At 41.6% G+C, this 22,494-nt stretch overlaps 1 protein-coding gene across 1 annotated transcript in view; it reads left to right on the forward strand.

Annotated features, from left to right (window-relative positions):
- The window catches only part of LVRN (laeverin), a 68,898-nt gene that overhangs the window by 39,676 nt on the left and 6,728 nt on the right, over positions 1–22,494 (forward strand). Inside the window, exons 7-19 of the mRNA XM_082725073.1 lie at positions 1,274–1,417; positions 1,978–2,043; positions 2,157–2,222; positions 2,454–2,626; positions 5,007–5,083; positions 5,446–5,585; positions 7,773–7,828; positions 10,660–10,813; positions 12,547–12,641; positions 14,673–14,780; positions 15,861–16,028; positions 16,440–16,577; positions 21,589–21,664. Of these exons, the coding sequence (XP_082581199.1) occupies positions 1,274–1,417; positions 1,978–2,043; positions 2,157–2,222; positions 2,454–2,626; positions 5,007–5,083; positions 5,446–5,585; positions 7,773–7,828; positions 10,660–10,813; positions 12,547–12,641; positions 14,673–14,780; positions 15,861–16,028; positions 16,440–16,577; positions 21,589–21,664 (1,461 nt within the window). The remainder of the gene's footprint in view (positions 1–1,273; positions 1,418–1,977; positions 2,044–2,156; positions 2,223–2,453; positions 2,627–5,006; positions 5,084–5,445; positions 5,586–7,772; positions 7,829–10,659; positions 10,814–12,546; positions 12,642–14,672; positions 14,781–15,860; positions 16,029–16,439; positions 16,578–21,588; positions 21,665–22,494) is intronic.

The raw sequence follows: 22,494 nt of genomic DNA on the forward strand, positions 1-22,494 counted from the left end.
TTCTAATGGTGACTGTCTTGGAGATGGAGGAATATGGGTGTTCTTTATCTCCTCTGTTTTCCTCGTTGGGCTTAGAGGATACATGGGTCAACTGTGAGGCACTCTGAAGAATGCTTGAAGGTTAAATTAATAAAAGCTATGCTGAATGAATCAGGTCAGACTTGCACAGATGTCTCCTCTCACTCCTAGCTTCTCAAAGCGGGACTATCAAACTAACAACATTAGCATCTCCAGGTAATCGATTAGAAGTACAGAACCCCACCTGAGACCAACTGCGTTCATGTATGAATCGATCAAACCCCCAGAGGATCCCTATTCTCATTACAGTTGGAGATGTGTTGCTCTAGATGAAAGGCTGTCTTGTTTCTAGAAGAGCCAAGTTGGACAGTAGCCTAATCAATGGTGTTAATAAATCGAAAAATAATATGTGAGGAGGAGAGGGTTGGTTGGAATGTTGGCCAATGGAAGTGGGCAGAATTTGAAGGAGTCAACTGGGGGACCCCAGAAATGACCACTAGGGAGGTGAGGCTGCTTTTGGATTATGAGAGGGTTTGCCCAGCTCTGCTGGGCAGGAGCCAGCTGTCTCTGTGGCTTCTTTGCCAGGATCCTTTCTTTGGCTCTGCCATGCCCCACACCTCTTTGGCTGTATGTTGGTCTTCCTTCTCTCTTTTCTTCAAAAAAGAAATGGCCCTTGTCCTGTGTCTGAGAGAGGTCTAGTTTTCTGGAGAGTTCTGTATTTACTCAAATATAATAAACTTCCTTTTCCTAATGCATGATCTAGAAACTGTCATATCCAGCCCATGAATTTATTTCCAATTACAGACTAGGACAGCATCATCAAAATGGTAAATCTGGTGCGTTTTGGTCTGTAAATGTTCATTGAAGAGAGGCTGACCCATTTTAAGGGGTTACTAATAAAATTATCAATACAGTTCTACAGGATTAAAATCACCTAGAGATGCTAGTTCCTAGAGGGTCCTGTCTGTGTGACTGAGGACCTTGTTTGGGGAAATGTAGACAGCTCTCTTGGAAAACATGTTGACTTCTGTAATGGGGTTTTTAAAAATGGAAATAAGAAGGGTATTAAATGGGAAGGGAAGTATCTTAGATATTTTGTTATTCAAGGAATCCTGAGTTATTCAGTTATTCCTGAGCACATCTGAATGATTTTTCCCCTCTTCAGTGTCCGTTTTTGAAAGTATTTTGAGAGTATTTGAATTTTGTGCTTCTGTGACACTGAAGAAATTAATGTTGCTCAATCTTTTCCTTTTAGAATGAGATCTTTTTTTCTAACATTTTACGTAATGTCCTCAGTGAAGATCACGTCCTGGTGTCTAGAGCTGTGTCCTTGAAGGCGGAAAATTTCACAGAAACCAGTGAAATAAATGAGCTCTTTGACTTGTTTACTTACAACAAGGTAAAATCAGTTGTATATTGCCTTTTATTTTGCACTCTTGCAATAAGGTGCATAAAATGGATTCAAAGGATAGTAGGCTAATATGACACCACACAGGCTTTGATACAAATAATCGTAATTTTGTTCAGCAGATGGATTTCAGAAATTACGGTTAAATCAGTTCTCATCTAGCAAATATTATTCAAGCCCATGTTAGGTGCTCAGTACCACCCATCATTATAAAACACTGAGACAACTTGTTACTTTTAGGGTGAACCCTTCTGCTTGGTGGAAATTTATTCTGACCATGTAAACATCTCGGCTTAAAATATTTTGTGTGTCCTGAATTCTTTATATATAAAGCATGTGTTCAACTTTTACCTATTAGTTAATGACAGTCTACTATTTTATCAACATATTTGGGGATAACCCAAACATTCAAATGAAGTACGCAATGTAATTGGAAGAAAAGCCCAGAATATTGCTTATCAAAATGGAATGTGTCAAAATGGAATGTGATATTGCTTATCAAAATGGAATGTATTGAATTTGCTCAAACAATGGACTGTTTCTTGTCCTAGGGGGCGTCTTTGGCCCGAATGCTTTCTAGCTTCCTGAATGAGAATTTATTTATCAATGCACTCAAGGTGAGTTTACAAAATTGTTGTGACATAGAAGGCAGGAAACATAAATTGTTTAGGACATGTTATTTATTTTAACCTTAACTTTTCCATTTTTTTAACTTCTTCATTCTTTGCAGTCCTATTTGAAGACATTTTCTTACTCAAATGCTGAGCAAGATGATCTATGGAGGCATTTTCAAATGGTAATTGTCCTACTTCCTGACATGCACATTCAGTGAAGGAATGAGTGAGTGAGTCAATGAATGAATGAACTAAGGACTCATTCCCATAGAGAGTTGAGCAGAGTTCTGAATTAGGCCCAGAATATCAAAAATGAAAAATAGAATAGCCAGCCATGTAGTTTCTTTTGGGAGACTGCCCCTGAAAAGATTTTGATGGTCAATATTTGCTCCTGTGATACTTTTTAAAAACAGGTCATCGATGACCAGAATAAAACCCTTTTGCCAGCCACAGTGAAAAGCATAATGGACAGTTGGACCCACCAGAGTGGCTTTCCAGTGGTCACCTTAAATGTATCCACCGGCACCGTCAAACAGGAGCCGTTTTATCTTGGAAAGGTTAAAAACGGGACTCTCCTAACCCACAAGTAGGTACATTTGCTGCTCTGTCCTTGCCTTCCCTGGGGTTGAGCTTCGATCCAATGGAAAGCAGCCTGTGGGTGAGGAAGCATAATGGCAGGCTGGGTACACACTCTTCTGCAGTGGGCTCTGTGCTCTGCGAGGGGTATTCCTGGGGTGCTGACATGAGGCAGAGCCCCCGATGTCCTGAACGAGGCCAGAGACGCGCACTGAGGGATTCGAGACAGTGCCCTATCCCCCGCATTAGCAGGACATCAAGCAACCAAAGCTTTGGGGGTTATGTACACTCTTTGTCCTTCAGACAGAAGTGTACTTTTGTTCTATTTGACTGCCTCTCAAGCAGAAGCCTGAGTGAGAGGCAGTCAAATAGAACCAGGTTGGCCTCCTGTCAGGTAAGAGAAAAGGGGTTCCTGGTGCACAGTTGTCTTTTTTCAGTAGAAATGGAACTGAATGGTCACCAGCCCCGGAGGAATAGTTCCGCACGTGTCCGAAGGTACGCGTGTGTGTGTATTGCTAGCCGTGCCTATCAGATTAGAATTATGGCCTTTAGAGTCTCTCATACCTGGGCTTAAATATCAACCTCACCAAAATTCAAACCTTTGGTAAGTCTAATTGAAAATCTCTCAGTTTTAGCTGCTTTATCAGTAACGTAAATGCAACAACGTCTGTCCCAGTGGATTGTTGTCACAAGGAAATGAAAAGCTGAGCCTAAAGCAGCTTAGTGTTCATCGCTTCCTCTCTCCTTCCCTTCCCTTTCTTAACTCGTCAGACGATGTTCAAGAGTATTGGATAGCGTTGTGATGTTCGCATCGCACTGCGGTGAAGTATTAGCACAGACAAGGGAGTAATTTTCCAAGAGTATCACCCAAATACGGAGGACATACTGCTCTTTCCTTAAAACCCCAGAGAAAAGGAACAGAACGGAACATCCCTACTCACTTTGCTATTCCGTGATTTTTTTAAATAAAAGTTTTTATTTTAATTCCAGTTAGTTAACATACGGTGTCCTGTTAGTTTCAAGTATACGATGTTGTGATTCAACACTTCCATGCGGCACCATGTGCTCATCACGATTCCGTGACTTTTGCGAAGATGGGTGCCTTAGCGATTAGATCAACACAGACCCCCCATTCAAAGGCCTTGAGAAACCAGACTTGTGAGCATTTGAGCAAGATTGCAAATCTGGTCCAAACTCCAAGGACTGTACCTCTTCCGATGACTAATGTCCTCCTGTGGTCGTCTGGATCTTCCAGGTCACGTCCACCAATGTGGGAAGAATGTCGGCATTCAGTAAATGTGAATCATCTGATCCATGCGGAACGCTTTTCAGATGGGGAGAAAGCTTGAGGCAGAGAGGCATTTTGAAATGTTTGCAAGCTTTTTCTTCTGAAATTACTTTTTGCCTCTCTTGGCACAGAGGGGTTTAGGTCTGTCTGCAACATTCGAACAACCCCCAAGTGAGGCCAAGTGGCTATAATTTAATATAAACAGGTCTTGAAATATAAACAGGTCTTGAGAGTTTCAGATACAGAAAGAAAGAAAGATTGAAAGAAAGAGAGAGGGACTCCTGGGTGGCTCAGTTGGTTAAGCAGCTGCCTTTGGCTCAGGTCATGATCCCAGCGTTCTGGGATCGAGTCCCACATCGGGCTCCTTGCTTGGCAGGGAGCCTGCTTCTCCCTGTGTCTCTGCCTGCCATTCTGTCTGCCTGTGCTCGCTTGCTCTCCCTCTCTCTCTCGCTGACAAAGAAATAAAATCTTAAAAAAAAAAAAAGAAAGAAAGAGAGAGAGAGAGTTAAAAGAAAGAAAGGAAAGGAAAGGAAGGAGAAAGACGAAAGAAAAAGAAAGAATGAAAGGAAGGAAGGAAGGAATTCAGATACAACATTCTCTTCGTAGCTACCTTAAGTTATAAAAAAAGTAAAGAAGAAGAAAGACTAATAGAGAGTAAACAAATGGCCAAAGAGAAACTGGCTTATGAAAACAATAGTGAAAGGCTCCTGGGTGGCTCAGTTGGTGAAGCATCTGCCTTCAGCCCAGGTCATGACCTCAGGGTTCTGGGATCGAGTCCAGCACTGGGCTCCTTGATCAGCAGGGAGCCTGCTTCTCCCTTTGTCTCTCACCCCACTCTTGGACTCTTTCTCTCCCCCACCCCGCTTTCTCTTCTAAATAAATAAATAAAATCTGTAAAAAAAAAAAAAAAAAAGAAAAGAAAAGAAAAAAAGAAAGAAAAAAACAACAATGAATAATCCTAAGAGCAAACCCTTGCCTATCCAGAGTGAAAAACCAAAGAATTTGAGTCCTGTCTGTCATTTTATCATCTCAGTTAATAGGGGTTCAGAGTTTATATCTTATGTTTGAAAATTAATTGAATTTTTGGTTTCTTCCTAATAAGTGACACATGGATTGTACCTATTCTTTGGATAAAAAATGGAATTACACAGTCTCTAGTCTGGCTAGATAAAAGCAGCAGTAAGTAACAGATTTTTAAAATATCTTCACATATATGCATGAATATATAATACACACATATATAAAGGCAGAGAATAAAATGTTGGAGCAGATAGCCTTTGAAAAGCTGTCTTGCTTAAAACTAAAATATTATATCATTGTTGTCTTACCTAACATAGAGCTTTAAAGAAAAATTTCTAATCGAAAACCATTATATGTGAAAAAATACAATTATATGGTGTGATCAGTATCTATTTTAGAATTCTTCTACTTTTTTTGGATGATTAGGTTCATTGTTGAGGATTAAGAGGATATAGTGTAAATATGAACTGGAAAAATTTTTTAGGTGCACCATTTCACACCTTTCCCATATCCCTTTGTAGAAATATTCCCTGAAATGCAAGTTTCGGCTTCCGATCATGACTGGGTGATTCTAAATTTGAATATGACTGGATATTACAGAGTTAACTATGATCAATTAGGTTGGAAGAAGCTCAATCAACAGCTTGAAAAAGATCCTAAGGTAAGATGGCTTTTTATACCTGTTACTAAATGTCATTCATAATGCACTCTTGAGTCAAGCTTTCATAAACCCCGCTGGTGAGAAGAGACTTTGCCCTCACTGCCAGCTCTCACCCTAAACCATACTGGATTTTTTCCCCCCCTCATTCTTAGAAAGGGCAGATTTAGCACAATGTATTGTGCTTTTGAGCATTAATATCATTTTCCTTCAGCCGTTTTACCTTTCTGGGTAAAAATCAGAATACATTTTCCTACTCACCATTAGTTTTATGATCTCAGACAAGTTACCTGAATATTCTGTTTCCCTGTCTTCACTTTAGATGGGAATAATATACAGCTTTGTTACTTACCATGAGGATTAGATACAATGTAGGTAATCATACGCATGCAATTTCTAAGCCCATCAAGGGTACCCAGTCTATACTAGAAAGTGTGAATTTTTAAAAAATTATGTTCTTACTCTCCCTTGGAGAATTTAAGCCACAAAATATCAATAGACTCTAATACTACTTTATCACCAAACATAAGTCATTCTGCCATATAGAAAAATTAAAATGTTGGCTGGCTTTGGTCAGTCAGATTTTGATTGGTTGAATTCAACCAAATCTCCGTTATTGGAGAAGGATGCTGGCGTTGGTGTCTCTAGAGTTGGCTCTGCCATGAAACTCTGGACAGTTAGTTCATGGAGGCACCATTCTTTAAGCTAGAATGTTGAACTGAAAGATATCTTTGGTGTCTCTGTCTTCGAGCGTTCTCTGGAAGTATCTAGCAGCCTCTCTAGCAGAAGATGACCTATGGTATATCAGTCCAAAGCTTGGCTTCTGTGTCTGGTACCCTTGTGTTCATGCCTTGGTTTTCGCATCTATATGATGATGCTTTGATAGACCATCATTAAATAAAGAATTGTGAAGACTAGATAAGGTGATATATGTATCCTCTTTTCTTTTTTTAAAGATTTTTATTTATTTGACAGATCATAAGTAGGCAGAGAGAGAGAGGAGGAGGAGGCAGGCTCCCTGCTGAGCAGAGAGACCTATGTGAGGCTCGATCCCAGGACCCTGGGATCATGACCTGAGCCGAAGGCAGAGGCTTTAACCACTGAGCCACCCAGGGGCCCCTATGTATCCTCTTTAGCAGAGGTTGGACACAGATCAGTCTGTCAGGACATATTCAGTAATTTAAAAAAATTATTATAAGGCTTTTGAATAAGGTTGCAAAATCCACACATCGTAACATTTTATTTTCAATTTTTTTTCAGAGTAGCTACCCTCTTACTGGTTTCTGAGGGCACTGTAAGCCATGGAAGTAAGGCCATGCCATTCTAGCAATGATTTTCTTGCAACCACTGTAGACTTACTTATTGAAAAACTGAGGTCAGTTATTCCTAATACATGACTGGGATGTCTGTTATTAGTATTAACTTAGAAAAATGGAAGTGTTATTACTGCCAGAGAAGAAATGAGACCAAGGAAAGATTGAAGCTTGCTGAGAGGCTCAAAATGATGGATTTTCTGAGACCAAACCTGTGAAAATGTGTGAGGTGTTGAAGGAAGGGGATAGGAGCCTCTGAGCCCCTTGAGTCCCCTCCAGCCGAGACAGGTTCCTGTAGCCTGGCCATGCCATGGGGCTGTAGCCCAGGCTTAAGCAGTTGGGTTGGCAATGGACTGCTGCCTTTCCATGATTCTCAGGACTCTCTTGGTGGCATTGGGTCAAATTAGTAAAATCTTGACAAGACAGACACTGCTCAGAGGACTTCAGTATTATCAAAATAGGGCTAAATAATGAGTACTTAAGGTTTCCCATGACAAAACTTCTCCTGACAGCAATATGGACAGTGCAACACAATTGAGCACACACTCCTTGTCTTGGAGAGCCTTTTCAACATGACATCCCGTTTTCGTTGTCACCATGCCGTTTTTTATTTCAGGCAGTCTTTTGGCAAAACTCTCTGCCAGATGAAAGGCTTATGATTGATGTCCAGAGGGACCATTTACCAAAAACAGATGTATAATAAATAAATCATGGGGACTATCCTCAGTGATCACCATTTCTCTGCTCGTGTGACAATTCACACGAGGGGGCTTCATAAGCGACCATGATTTTGAAACACTGTTATGATTTTGCAAATTATTTTGTGGCTAAGAAATGCTCTCATCTTTTCCTGCACAAATTTGGATCTAATTTGCAGGCCATTCCTGTTATCCACAGGCTGCAGGTGATTGACGATGCCTTTTCCTTGTCTAAGTGAGTATGTTGTCTTCACCGCTGGCTTTTAAGAGTACATTGAGAACGTAATAAAACGTTACAGCCTAGTCACTGTGCAGTGAAATTGCTTCTTTAGTATACACAGGGTCCAGGTTATTCGGATTAGGATCAAGTTCTGTGGGCACAGTGGAATTTTAGAACATAGAAGTTGCTGGAATGGACATCACCATGGGTGTACTTTGAGGGCATTGTGCTGCACAAGGGAAGCCAGTCACAAAAAGACAAATATTATGTGATTCCATTTACATGAGTTCCTTGGAGTAGTCAGAATCCTGGAGAGACAAAAGGGAAGGGTGGTAGTTGGGGGTTGGGATTGGGGGGTGCAGAGTAAGGCAGTTAGTTTAATGCTGGACTGAGTTTCAGTTTTATAAGATGAAAGCGTAAGTCAGCATCTTAAAAGGAATCCCTTTAAAGGAGAAGTTTTAAAAAGATGCAGTAGAGAAGATATACTGAGGAAAAGGTCATCATGTTTAAATATTTAGGGGACTATCACAGAAAGTATTAGAATTGTTATTTTTTTTTAAATTTCCATCAAGAAGAACTTAGGAGAAAATAAAGGTGATTTGGGCTTGCATTTATAAAGGTTCCTAAATATTAACAGATACATTTGGGAAGGTTGTAGATGCATTTGTATTTTTCTGTGATATTGTAAATTAAGGAAATAGCTGACATATATATAAAAAAAAAGAATTGCTAGAATTAGACTATCTATTGAGATTTTGAAGTGATTTTTGTTACTCTAGGGTGATGGCTATAGGTAAAATTTTAATGAGATATGGCCTGTATTTTACTATACTATAGAAGTCTAGATTTTATTTCTATTACATTTATTCAGTAGAAACTGTGCTATGTTTTCATTCAGGTAATTCATATGTATCTAGAATTTAAATTTTAGACAATAAAATTAAAGAGTTTGTATAGTAAACTACCTAGTGTGTTCTCTCTGTCTTTCCCCGTCCTGCTTCTCAAAGGAATGTCTGTTTTATTTTGTCCTTTGTTCCTGTATCACTTCTCCCTCTGTGACCTGCGGCACATTTGCTCACCCCACCGCTTTGCTGAAACCCCTCTCCAGGACCACCATGACTTTCAAACTATTGACCACATCCTCCGGGAAACCTTTCTTATCTTCTCTCATTTTCTTCTCTCTTTCCTTTGGATGGCTCATGCCTTCTTATGGTTTTAGGGATGGTTTTATTATGGGCACGTAGAATGCCCCACAGATACAAGCTAATCAGTAAAACTTCAGGAAAGGAAACGTTTATGACTTCTAAGTCTACATCTCCACCTGTCCCCTTCTGCCTTCTGCATATCCTGTGGTCATTTAAATTCAGGATCTTCCACAGCGGATTTTTTTTCTGTCTCTGAATTGTTTCTGCTGTCAGTTTCTCTCTGTCTGTCAAGAGTGCCACAATTCTTTCCATAACCCAAACTCGAGACCCCTTTGACTCCTCTCTTTCTCGCTCTCCATCTGCCGTCCAGCCAACCTATCTTATCTCTTCTTTCTTGAGGATGTCTTTTGGATTCCCACCTTACGTACCACCTTCACTGCTTCCATGCTAAGCCAAGTGTCCCTCATCTTTTACTTTGCCTGTTGCGTTAGCTTCCAGCCTTCCGTTCCTTTCATTTCCATTCTGTCTTCTTCAGCACAGTGGCAATAAAATTTTTCAGCATCGACTTCGTAATGTCACTCCCCCGCCATTATTTAAACACCTTCCCACTCCATGAAAACTCTTCATCTTGGCATTCAAGGCTTTCTACGGTGTTGATCCCACGTATTTCCCAAGCTCCACCTCTCAACTCCACTCTGAAGAAATCCGGTGCCTCAGCTGCTTGGTCTGCTCTCACACAAATTCCCACTTTATCTTCTTTGTTTTAAGTGTCCTTCCTCTTTGTCTCTATCCATTTCCATCTTACCCAGCGTTCACTACCCTTCTCCCCATCCTCCTCCCAGGAGGCCTTCCCTGACTTCACCATCACACGCATGGGTTTTCCTTCTTCACTACTTTTATTGTGTTCGTTGGCTTTTCTCAGACTCATGAACAGCTTCTCATGCATAAGGCTCCACTCCTCACTGAAGGAATAAACTCCTCAGTGGAAAGCAAGAGTCGTGGCCTACATTCTAGTTCACGTTCCCGCGAGTAACTGGTAGAGCAGTTACTCATAATCAGTACTTGTTGAATGGAAATTGTACTCCCATAACAATATGTATGAAATTCACAAGGATTTTTTTTGCCCTACGAGCAGTCCAACAGTTGGCCTGGATTTTCCTCTAGTCTCCAAAAATTGGGACACTTGAATGTACCAAACTGTAATGGAGGGCCTCTCCACATTTCTTGGCTCCCATCTTATCAAGGAGCTAAGTAAGACCTCTAGCTTCCTGATTCCACAAACTTTTTTTTTAAATTTTATGTTTATTTTATTTATTTTATTAACATACAATGTATTATTAGCCCCAGGGGTACAGGTCTGTGATTCATCAGGCTTACACACTTCACAGCACTCACCATAGCACATACCCTCCCCAGTGTCCATATCCCAATAACCCTCTCCCTACCCCCCTACCCCCGGCACCCCTCAGTTTATTTTGAGAGATCAAGAGTCTCTTATGGTTTGTCTCCCTTCTGATCCCATCTTGTTTCATTTATTCTTTTTCTACTCCCCCAAACTTTCCGTGTTGCTTCTCAACTTCCTCATCTGATTCCACAAACTTTATTAAAGTCAGGCATCGAAGCATGGAACAAATATGGAAAGTGTGCAAATCATTTAGCGAGTGGAGGTTTTTTGAGTGTGTATTTTTTTGAACCAAACAGAAACAATTATATTGAGATTGAAACAGCCCTTGATTTAACCAAGTACCTTGCTGAAGAAGATGAAATCATAGTCTGGTATGCGGTCTTGGTGAACCTGGTAACCAAGGATCTTGTTTTTGATGCGAACAGCTATGATATGTACCCGTTATTAAAGGTAATTTCCTTCTTTGTTATGTGGTTTTAAAAAGTCCTGTCTTCCTCTTTCCATATCTAGACAGCATCTGTGGAACACATCCTTCCCCAAGTCATAGTCTATTAGTTTTAAATATGTATTCATTTTCTTAGGAAGGGCTGGTTACTCTTAGTCATACTTTAGTCATGGCCTGGTCTAGGAAATGAGTATGAGAGAAGTTTGGAAAAGTCTTTAGTTCTTGGTGAAGCGACAGTGTGCCCTAAGAACCCAGAAGTGGATGGAAATGGTATGCTTTTTGTCTAACAGCCACTCTTCTGATTGTTAGTCAAACAGAAAGACTTTTAGCAACCCTATAGTCATCATTGAAGTACTCTGGTCTACAGGACTAGGGCTTCACCAGAGAGGTATGTTCCAGGAAAAGTTAAGACTTTTAACATTGTTAACATTGTCTAACATCAAACAGAAAGACTTTTAACATCATCATTGAAGTACTCTGGTCTACAGGACTAGGGCTTCACCAGAGAGGTATGTTCCAGGAAAAGTAAACACTTGGAAGCTGCTTTTGCTGCTGGCAAGTGACAGAGGGAAATAGGAATTCATCAAGCAATGGGACATCATCATACTTCCTTCATTAGATCTTAAACAGTGATCATAAGAAAGATGGCTCAAGGGCAAACCAAAGGAACAGCTGGGAGTAAGGGACCCAGAGAGCAAGGGACCAGAAACAAACCATAGAGTGGTCCAGATGATAATTACAAGTGAGCTTCTGGGGCTGATGGAGGGCTAGATCACAAATACCTCATGGGTCCAGACTTCTTTCCTCAGCTGTCCAGAGTGCCGGTCCAAATGTCCTTGACTGTGGGGATGGTGACCCAGAAAAGAAGACACTTAAGTGTGGGATTGAGGTGGCTCATTGATAAACTCTGATTCCTGCTTCTGGATAAAGAAGTAATAACTAGGATTTGCTTTTGTTTGTCTTCATTTAAATTTTTTTATTTATTTGAGAGAGAGAGAGAGAACACACAAGTGGGGCAGGGGAGTAGCAGAGGGAGAAGGAGAAACAGGCTCCCTGCTGAACATGGATCCCAGGACCCTGGGATCATGACCTGAGCTGAAGGCAGATGCTTAACCGACTGAGCCACCCAGGTGCCCTAGGATTTGTTTTTAAGGAATGTCAATGAATAATATCTACTTTGTTCTTAGGGATGTATTATAAATGGATAACTTTTATAACCTTGCTGTTCACCAGCTGAGAGCTCAATCAAAGAAACTTTATTTCCGACTCACGGCGTAAAATTGCCTGAAGCATAGATCAGTCATCCTTATTTTTCTTGGAGGTATAGATACAAAGCATGGGAATGCTAAGGTAGAATGTTCAACAGTTTTAACATTCATCGTTTCTTTCTCTATTTTGAACACACCTGAAAATGTTCCAGGTGATATGAAATGGTAATAAGAGCCATGATTTATCAAGTTCCTACCTACTATGGAGTGTACTCACGTACGTAATATTGTTTTGTCCTCATCAAAAGGTTATATTGGTATTCTCGGCAATTTCATTGTACCAAAGAGGAACCTGAATGAAGGGAGGCTACAACAAAATCAACCAGTTACACGTTTAGTAACAAAGAAAGACAACTTCTCAGGAGACACCTGTCACTCCTGTATTCCTGTCCTTTCAGAGAGAGGGCAATACAGTGCAAATTCAGTGATGCGAGCCAAAGCTAACCATAGATTTTCCTTATTGTTCATAGAAGTATCTGTTGAAGAGACTTACCTCGATATGGAATGTATATTCAACTATTATCCGTGAAAACGCAGCAGTGTTACAAGACAACTATTTAGCCCTGTAAGTATTTTTTTTAATTTCTCTCTATTGAATATGTATATTCCATTTATTCATTTCAATTTATAACTGAATAAAATGGTCCATGTTAAGAGGTGGGTTTCCAGATGTATATTAGGAAGATCTCGATACCTATGATTTAACTGGGAGATTTTGTATGCTCCTTGAGACCAGTGGCTTTGGGATGAGTGAGCTACAAGTTTCCTACTCAGAGATAATAGTTTGGGATCTTAGTTTACCTGCAGGGCTCACACCTGGACACACAGGAATCTATAGCTCTGTCCTCTCAATTCTTAGGCTTCTGGTTGAGATTTTGAGTGTGTCCTGCCATTGGTGAGGGGGTTATACTAAGTAAAACCAGCCGATACCAATGAACTGAAGGCATGGGAAGGCCACCAGAGAAAAAAGTCCCTTCTGTTTGTTATTAATGACAAAAATTCTATCATTCCTTATACAAATATGAGAGGAGTTGCCTGGAATATTTCAGTCACTTGTGTGTGAGCACGAGTAAGTATTGCAAATAATTTCCATGTGATTGGTTTGGTGAGGGCAGTAAGCATGTTGTCCTAGTGGTCTGGGAAGGAGGTGAAAGGTAAAAATCGGTCTGCGGTACCCCTGACCTTCCCGTGACCCAAGATCTGTAGGGAGTGGGAGGTACTGGAGGAGAACTTCTAGATTTAGGGAGGGAATTTGTTATCTGCGACGGTACAGGAATTCTATTTACAGCTCTGATCAAAATCAGGCTGAAATCAACCAGACCGAGCAAAAAATACAAAATAGACAAAATGAGATTATTCTCTCTCAAGAGTATCCTTCCGAGAAGGGAGACATTTGCGTGCTCAGGCACGTGACTAGAAGGACACAGGGTTGACTAGACATGTAAATGGGAGACAGTGAGGACTAGTGGGACAGTCTGTGGGCAGTCGGGTTGGGTGCCTGAACAGGAAGGCAGAAGTGTGCTCACTCAGGCACCACAGATGTTAGCCAGCCATATCCTTAGCTCCCCTGAACTGGACTCAAGTGACCTACTTTTGGTAGCTTCCCAGGGCCATTTGTCTTCCGAGGAACCTTGGAGAATTGTGTACTTGTAGAGAATCCCGTCTTGCTGCATCCAACTTGGGGTGGGGAGGGAGAGAGAGGGAGGGTGTAGAAATGCTCAGAACCGTCTTTCGGAGGTCCTCCACCCTTGGCCATCCTTCCTTCTCCTTATCGGAAGGTCAGGCGGGGCCGAGGTTGCAAATGGAGGGTGGAGCAACCCCATTTGGCTCTTGCATTTTCTGGAAACTTATGGCCGGTTTGAATTCCTTTACCTCTGAATCCAAGTTGGAGAGACTCAGGATTATGAAGAGCGATGCCTCCAGACATCGCTTCTCTGGATCAATTACCGTTTTTCACTGTATCCTTTTGAACTTACTTTGTTCCGAAAGAAAATGTATACCATTTCTCAGCTGTCAAAACAACAAACAAAACAAAACAGAAATCTTTATTCTTTATCTGGACATGAACATAACTCGCCAGACAGAGCAGAGGAAGGAACAAAAGTTCTAGCGAGGGAAAGCGCATTGTGGAAAGAAAAGAAACCCTTCCCTCTCCTTTCCGTGTAAAGAGAAAGAACTTCATTTTTCAGGGTATTAGATCAAATGCTCTCAAGTCTTTTTTCTTTCTCTTCATAAGACAATTATTGTAAAAAGGGAGGAAAAATAAATTGACAGCAGATGCGGACTGTGTGTACTCCTGCGTGTGTTTGAGGGAGATGGAGGATGGCGATAATTTATTTCCGACTTTCAAAAAAAAACCAGTCTTTGGAGTTTATTTGGTGCCTGAGAGCTTCTCAGCAAATATTTCTCTGAGCCCTAAATAAGTCTGCCATCCACAAAAGCTAATTTTTTTTTTCACAAACCCGGTGTTATTAGAAGGATATTTTAAAATAAACCCATCCTCTCACGAAACACACGCAGTTGGAGAAAGGAAAAAAAAAAATAAGTGCAGTAAACGTAGCAAAACAAAATGTTTTTCTCTGTGCTTTCCTTTAAGAGTAGCCCTGGAGAAGCTTTTTGAAACGGCATGCTGGTTGGGCCTTGAAGACTGTCTTCAGCTATCAAGGGAACTCTTCAAAGACTGGACGAACCAGCCAGAGAATGAGTAAGACGCACATTGGCTTGCCCTTGGTTCTGTCCTAGTTCTTTCTTTCTTTTTTTTTTTTTTTTTAAAGATTTTATTTATTTATTTGACAGAGAGAGATCACAAGTAGGCAAAGAGGCAGGCGGAGGTGGGGGGGAAGCAGGCTCCCCGCTGAGCAGAGAGCCCGATATGGGACTCGATCCCTGGACCCTGAGATCATGACCTGAGCCGAAGGCAGAGGCTTAACCCACTGAGCCACCCAGGCGTCCCGGTTCTGTCCTATTTCAACAGCAATAATTTCTCTACCTTTTTGATGTTCTCTTTCTGGGAGTGATGGTTTCATTTTCTCTTGGGTAGTCTGTCTCCTATTTGTTTTCCAATAGCCCCACCCCACCCCCTTTTTTTGGCATTGCCTACGGTAGGTCTGCACATGACAGCAGATTCGAATTTACACAGTGAGTTGTACCCTGGGCTACTCATCGTCAGTACATCCCCTAAGAAGCAGCTGCGTGTGTCTGGAGTCTTATTTTGGTGGTTCTTTGATGGTTTACTACTGTGATGTATATGTAAGTGTGTCCAAGGAGCGCATTCTCTATGAGTTTGTATTCCCACGGACAGCTGACACGAAGACTGTCTTTCTGGTTTTACTCTATTACCTTTAATGCATGACCTCAGGTGGACTTTTAGGAAATGTGATCGTAACACCTGAGATGACGCATTCCAGGCTGGCTCCCTTGGTAGAGCCTCTGACTCTTGATCTCAAGGTTGTGAGTTCAAACCCTGTGTTGGGTATGGAAATTACTTCAAAAAAAAAAAAAAAAGATATGCACCCAAGCTGAATTATCAACGTACATTGATCGAACTCTGATAATTTCCTTCTTTCTTAGAACCCCTTAGCTTCTAAACCAATCTGATGTTCTTTTCTCGCAATATTAATGCTCATGACGTTTCTGCAGTTGACTTTCTCGAGCCCTACTTTTGATCTTCGTACCTGAGATCTCAACATTTTTTTCTGGATATATCCTTCCAAAAGTAGAACACCCTAAGTAAATACATAACATAACGACTATGAGAAATATCATTGCATGTTCTACCTTACAGAATACCTTCTCCGATTAAAAGTGTCATCTTATGTTATGGCATTGCCTTGGGAAGCGAGGAAGAATGGGACTTCCTGTTGAACATGTATGCGAATAAAACAAGGGAAGAGGAAAGGATTCAACTCGCTTATGCAATGAGCTGCAGTAGAGACCCAAGGATACTCAACAGGTGATTACGATCAACTGGTCTTGGAAGTTCCTGGTAGAGGAATGGAATTAATGAACCAAAGGGAGAAAAACAGGAACTCAGAAAATACCTGTCTGTGCCTTACTGAGTTGGCACCACATAGAATTTTAGGTCAACTTGCGGAAATTCACTCTTTCTATTGAATAGTGTTTGCCCATTTATTTTCTTTATTTAAAGATTTTATTTATTTATTTATTTATTTGTCAGCAAGAAAGAGAGAGTATAGTCAGGCAGAGGCAGAGGGAGAAGCAGGCTCCCTGTGGAGCAAGGAGCCCGATGTGGGACTCAATCCCAGGACCCTGGGATCATGACCTAAGCCCAAGGCAGATGCTTAACCCACTGAGCCACCCAGGCATCCCTGCACATTTATTTTCTGCAAATGCTTCCTTGCAGGTACATGGAGTATGCCATTACTGCATCGCCTTTCGCTTTTAATGAGACAAATGTCATTGAAGTGGTGGCGGCGGCGGAAGTGGGCCGGTACATTGCAAAGGACTTTCTAGTCAACAATTGGCAAGCTGTGAGTGAAAGGTAAGAAGGAAATACGAGACCTCTCTTTCGTACAGGTCATTGGTTCTGTGCTAGGCGCTCAGCCTTAGTTGGGCTAGTTCACAAAAGTCCTTTGCCTTGACCAGAGAAGTGATGCTATTTCTTGCATTTCATCTCATCTGTGGAAGAGAAGGACACTTACCCTCAGTTTCAGCTTTCTGTATGAAAATGAGTTTGCCTGGGATTATACCTACCTCAGTTTCCCCACTGTGCCCCTTAAGAAGTTTGTCATCAGAGACATAGAGTAGAGCAAGTCATGTTTTATTGGCATGAGTGCTCACCAACCACTCACTTATTTTCTGAGGTAGACCACTGTGTTTCAAGAAACAGCAGTGTTCATGACTACATCCGCCTGGCTGTGGCTCTGTCTTACCTATCAGAGACCTTTCACATATCTGGGTTCCATATTCTTGAACTGGCCATATCTCTCACCTTTTAAGATTAAATCTGCTTGCTTCATAGCCCCCTGTTGGGTGAAATATACATGAACATGTAAAAATCCGACAGCATGCCTTTCTCTGATGGCTGATCTTTCCAGAGCATGACTTAATCCTACATTCTGGAAAGAATAATGCATCCTCCAAGTCCTTACATATCCTAGAGTTAGCAGGTAGAAAGGGTCTGTTATCAGGTCCAAACACCTGTAAACTGGGGAGATAAATTTTATAAATAAGTTGATCCTTTTGGAAGAGAATGTATATTTAGAATGCAAATGTTTAAGAATGAGAATGCAGGGGGTGGTTCCTGGGTGGCTCTATTGGTTAAGCATTCCCACTCTTGGTTTTGGCTCAGATCATGGTCTCAGGGTCATAAGATCAAGCCCCTTGTAGGGCTACGTGCTGGGGGTGGAGCCTGCTTATGTTTTTTTCTTTCTCCCTCCCCCACCCTCTCTCTCTCTCCCACCATGTACCCAGCCCCCCATCTCTAAAAAATATATATATATGAATAGGACTTTCTTATAGAACAAAATGTTTTTCTTTTGTAAATGTATTGAACTCCTTTACAACGCCAAAAAAAAGTGCTTTGAAATCAGAACATTTAAATCATCACTTATTTGAACAGTTATATTTGATGTGAAGACTAGCATGTTATCAGTCTTCATATATTAATAAAGATAACATAAAGGATAAATACACAAATGGCTCTGACAAATTACATTTTACATTAATTATGTGAAAAAGGCATTCTGAACTTCCTGAAATGTGACTGATTACTAGCAAGTTAGCTATGAAATTCGTGTTGCTCTGGTATATTCCACCGAGCCTCATTCATAAAACACGCTGATAAGCTTTCTAGAAACAAGAAAGACAGTAGCCCCATCAGTTTGGGAGCAGTTTGTATTAACCTCCACTTTTTGCAAATTCACAGTATATGCTAGCATCATAAAGACCCCAAGAAACCCCGCAGAACGAAATCTATAGAGTTTTTCATATGCTTTTTCCTGCCCCTCAGGGCTGTAATCCTGCTACTTATCATCTGTGTCCTGTAAACGGAGGGTCATTTTGCCAGGAGATCAGTTGTCCTGCGAGAGAAGCAGATGAGAAACCAAATTCTCCAGTACTCCCATCTGGAATGTAACTAGAACAACTGTTTGTTGTTTTCCTGTTAGCTAACACGTCGGCCTTGGTTTCCCTTCGTATAAGCTGAGAGGTAGCATATTTGATCAGTTCCCAAGGTTCCTTCACCTATAAAAAGTTCTCGTCTTTCCATGCCAAGATCCAGGTAGTTTAAGCTCTCGTCGGGGGTATAAAGTGATGAAGGTATGCTATCTGATAAATTCGATAAGAGAAGAGCTGGAGAAGGGGTAGGGTCCCAAAGAGAAAACTGGGACTTGAGTGGGATTTGAACAAGCAGTGGGAAAAAATGAGCTTCTGCATCCATGAGGGTGCTAGGAAATGCCGGGGCTGGGGGTGGGGGAGGACTGAGTGTCTGACTTGGGACCAGTCACAGGAGGTGGCTGGAACTTGGGGCTCTGGAACAGAGGGAACGGGGCTGGTCAAGTGTTTGAGCCGTAGACACTGGTCCTCAACAGTGCAAGAACATCTGCTCGCCTCACCCAGGCTCCGCCTTCTTCTCAGGAAGCCTGATCTGAAACTGTGGTTGGAAATACTTGTATGGAGGCAAACAACTTCGGTTTGGTCCTGCCCCTGCACTGGTTGCTATGGAGTATCTAAGGTCCTTGTTGGGCCAAAGATGACCTTTTGAGTCCTGATCCTAGGGAGGGAAACTTCATTGAGCTCAAAGACATCTTGCAGTTGAGGGAAAAATGTGTCTGGCCTCATAGCTGTGGATGGGTCTCATGGAAAAATGTGTGGATAGAGAGGAAGCATTGGACTTGTATGAATTGTTACTGTAGACGGTAGAAACGGTGTTTGTGTCCCATCATCTGGTCAAGTGCTTTTGGCTTTTTTTTCCCCCAAATATTTTATTTATTTATGTGTCAGAGAAAGAGAGCCGAAGCAAGGGGAGCAGCAGGCAGAGGAAGAAGCATGCTCTCTGCTGAGCAGGGAGCCCAACATGGGATTCGATCCCATGACCCCGGGATCATGACCTGAGCTGAAGGCAGATGCCCAACCAGCTGAGCCACCCGGGCATCCCATGCTTCTGGTTTTCTTAAAACCATGTAGGCTTCACAGTCTCCAGGAAAACCCAGCTTTACCTGAGTGTAGAATAAAGTATGATCATTTTCAAACTCAACTGACCCAAAAGGAATCTTACCCCCTTCCTCTTCACCAAACCGTTGATTTCTTCTTCAGATGCAAGAGCTATATTGGCGAGAGTCCTAAGCATGAAAACTTGCACACATTCCCGCTTCCTCTCTGTTGGGTTTCCTAATGGGGAGCATATAGCTGAACAGAGAAATAGGAACACGAGCAGAGAAAAGTCAGATGTTACGGAGAGGTGAACCCAAGCTCAAAGGGGCCGGTGCCCACCATCTGTCCCTAGATCAGGCTGGATGCCTTGGCCTTATACTTGCCTAGTGGCTATGGTTGTCCCAGGAAAAACGACGTGGCAGGGAAAGGGATCACAAGGGAGGGGAAATTTGAGAGAGGAAAGAGACAGAAGGTGAGCCAGAGGAGAGTGGCCCAAAATCCCTGTAACCACACTGGCATGGAATGTTACCAGATTTTTAAAACAGTAACTCTACTGACACAGGTTGGCTCTGGTCTCTATATGAATTAGCGTGTATCTGACCACTGGCAGATAAACTATTTGAAATGTGCCTATTTTTATGCAGTAGTATTTCAGAGATTGCTCTCTCAACAAGAGGGACAAATCTTCTCTGTGTCAAAAATACCTCTTCTTGGGGCGCCTGGGCGGCTCCATTGGTTAAGCGTCTGCCTTCTGTTCAGGTCATGATCCTAGGGTCCTGGGATGGAGCCCTGCATTGGGCTCTCTGTTCAGTGGGGGGCCTGTTTCTTCCTCTGCCTCTCCCCCACCCCCGCCCGTGCTTTCTCTCTCTCTCTCTCTCTCTCTCACTCGCACTCTCAAATGAATAAATAAAATCTTAAATACCTCTTCTTGCAATTTGCAAAACAGGAAGAGATGAAGTGTGCCAGGGACCCTGATCGGTGCTTCAACACACAGCATCCCCTTTCCTCTCCAGAACGATTCTTCTCACTATATCTTAGTCCCTTTACAAATTGCCCAAGGTCATTTCAAACCCAGTCCTGTCTCTCTGGGTAGTCTTCCTCCTCCGTCTGGTAGCAAATCACACGTTTAGGGCCCTGAGTAGTTTTCTTTCCTTTCTTTCCCTTTCCCTTTCTCCTTTCCTTTCCTTTCTTTTTCTTTCTTCCCTCACTCCCTCCTTCCTTCCTTCCTTTCTTTCCAAATTTTGCCAGATTTCCTGACTCATTCCACAGGCTTTTAATACGTGGTCAATTAAAATGGAGAGCTAAGAAGTATGTCCTCTCTGCCTATGGAAACAGCAGTGTTTATATGGAGACTGCCTCATCCTTCCCTTTGCTCAAGGGACACAGCTTAAGTTACTGTGGAGAACTTAAAAAAGACCAAAAACACCGTTTTCTCTTACCTTTAGGTGTTATGCCAACATCAACTGTTGCAGTTTTTAATTTCAAGTGTACGTTTTTGAAGTCAGTCAATCGTGTGTATTAACTGTCTATCAGTAGAACAGAATGGCAACCCTTTCTTGTTCAGTCCAAAACATTAACCCTATTTTAATTTTCTTTCTTCTTTAATGCATCCCAAAGTCTTTATTTACCTTTTTAACCACAGCAAGGCTTCGGGCGGGTATGTATCTGTTGTTTTTCCGCAACAATATTTCTTATGGTTTTGTTGTTGTTGTTTTCTTTTGTTTTGTTCTGTTGTTGTTTTGTTTTGTTTTGTTTTTTCCTGCATGATCTTTGTTGGACATTCAAGGGCATGAAACTAGAGGGGAAGTTTCAATCATGGTGCGTGTTTGAGGGAAAGTAAAGCTGGAGTACTTAGCCCTTCCGTGATCACCAACATGTTGAGAATCTTCAAGGACGTAGATCCTTTCTTCAAAAAAGCATATACAAATGCAAAATTTTACATAAGTTCTCAGGGTAGGTTAGCCTGAGTTTCTGAAACTGATCCCATATTAATTACTATTTTTTAAGGGGCGTAATTTCCATATTTACTTACCCCTTGTAAGTTGTCTTAGTTTGAGGTACGTGACCTCTGTTTGAACACCTCATTTAAAAAGTTAAGAACAGTTGCAGTTTTGAAGAGGAGCTTTTCATATTTAAAGAAAGCTTTCAGAACTCTATGGACACAAATCAATATTTACCTCTATTTTATTTACTTAGTGCTGATAAAATCTTCTGTATAATAGATATCTTATTAAATGATGAAGCTAAACTAGTTCATATGTATTTTTGCTTTGATTTGGGAGGTAGGAATCAACAGGGGCTGTGCACTTAGCATATAACCGCCCCCTCCCCCCCAATAAAACACAGCTTTGTCTTGCAAACCATTCTCCACCTCTGACTAGCATCTTGTTGCTTTGCAGGTATGGAACACAATCACTGGTTACTCTCATGAATATAATAGGGAGAACCATCAGTACAGACTTGCAGATTACAGAGGTGAGTACTGTAGGTATTTTGAATTACAATGATAATTTAGAAGCCATTGTTCATGTAATTGGGAGTTGCTAAAACTGAAAGCAACAGGCTTATTTGAATGATGATACTCTCTGCTCCCATTGGGATGGTTTTCACTGTGTGCAGGAAATGGTTTTTAATTCCATCTTGCTCCTGAAATAGAGACCATTCTTGCTTCTAGAGGATTGGACCCCATCCTTCCTCACCTCCCTGGATTTGCAGTGAACTCTGGTGAGCACTGTCTGCCTGGGGCAGCTCCTCCCTGCACCCCAGCCCTCATATAGCCGCCAGTCCTTGCCCCACTGTGGAAGCTTCCAGAACTCATCACAGTGTTGAGAAGACATTTTTACTCTTTTCATAATAACCCCGCCTGCCTCTCTGGCTTCATTTTTTGTCCACCTCACCACCGAGTGTAGGAGAATGAGAGTGTCAGATGCTCCCCAACACTTTGCCTCTAGATTTTCTTAAATTATTCTTGTTTCATATTTTCCGGGTTTTGGAAACATTCTATCTTCTGCTTTGGGTGACTTCCCCGTGCCTGTCTTTGGCTGGATAATTCCTAGTTATCCCTTAAGGCCCTGCTCCAACCACCTAGTCTAGGAATTTTTCAGTTAACTGATTTATATTCTCTCCTCCTGCGTGCTCTTCAGTGATTTTTGTTTGTTTGTTTGTGTTTTGTATTTGTAAAACTCTTTTTTTCATTAATTATTTTTATTAACATATAATGTATTATTTGCTCCTGTAAATTGTCAGGCTTACACACTTCACAGCACTTCATAGCACATACCCTCCCTGAAAGACCCTCGATTCGC

The sequence above is a fragment of the Mustela nivalis genome (genome assembly GCF_964662115.1).
Source record: "Mustela nivalis genome assembly, chromosome: 3".
In the NCBI taxonomy this organism is placed as follows: Eukaryota; Metazoa; Chordata; class Mammalia; order Carnivora; family Mustelidae; genus Mustela; species Mustela nivalis.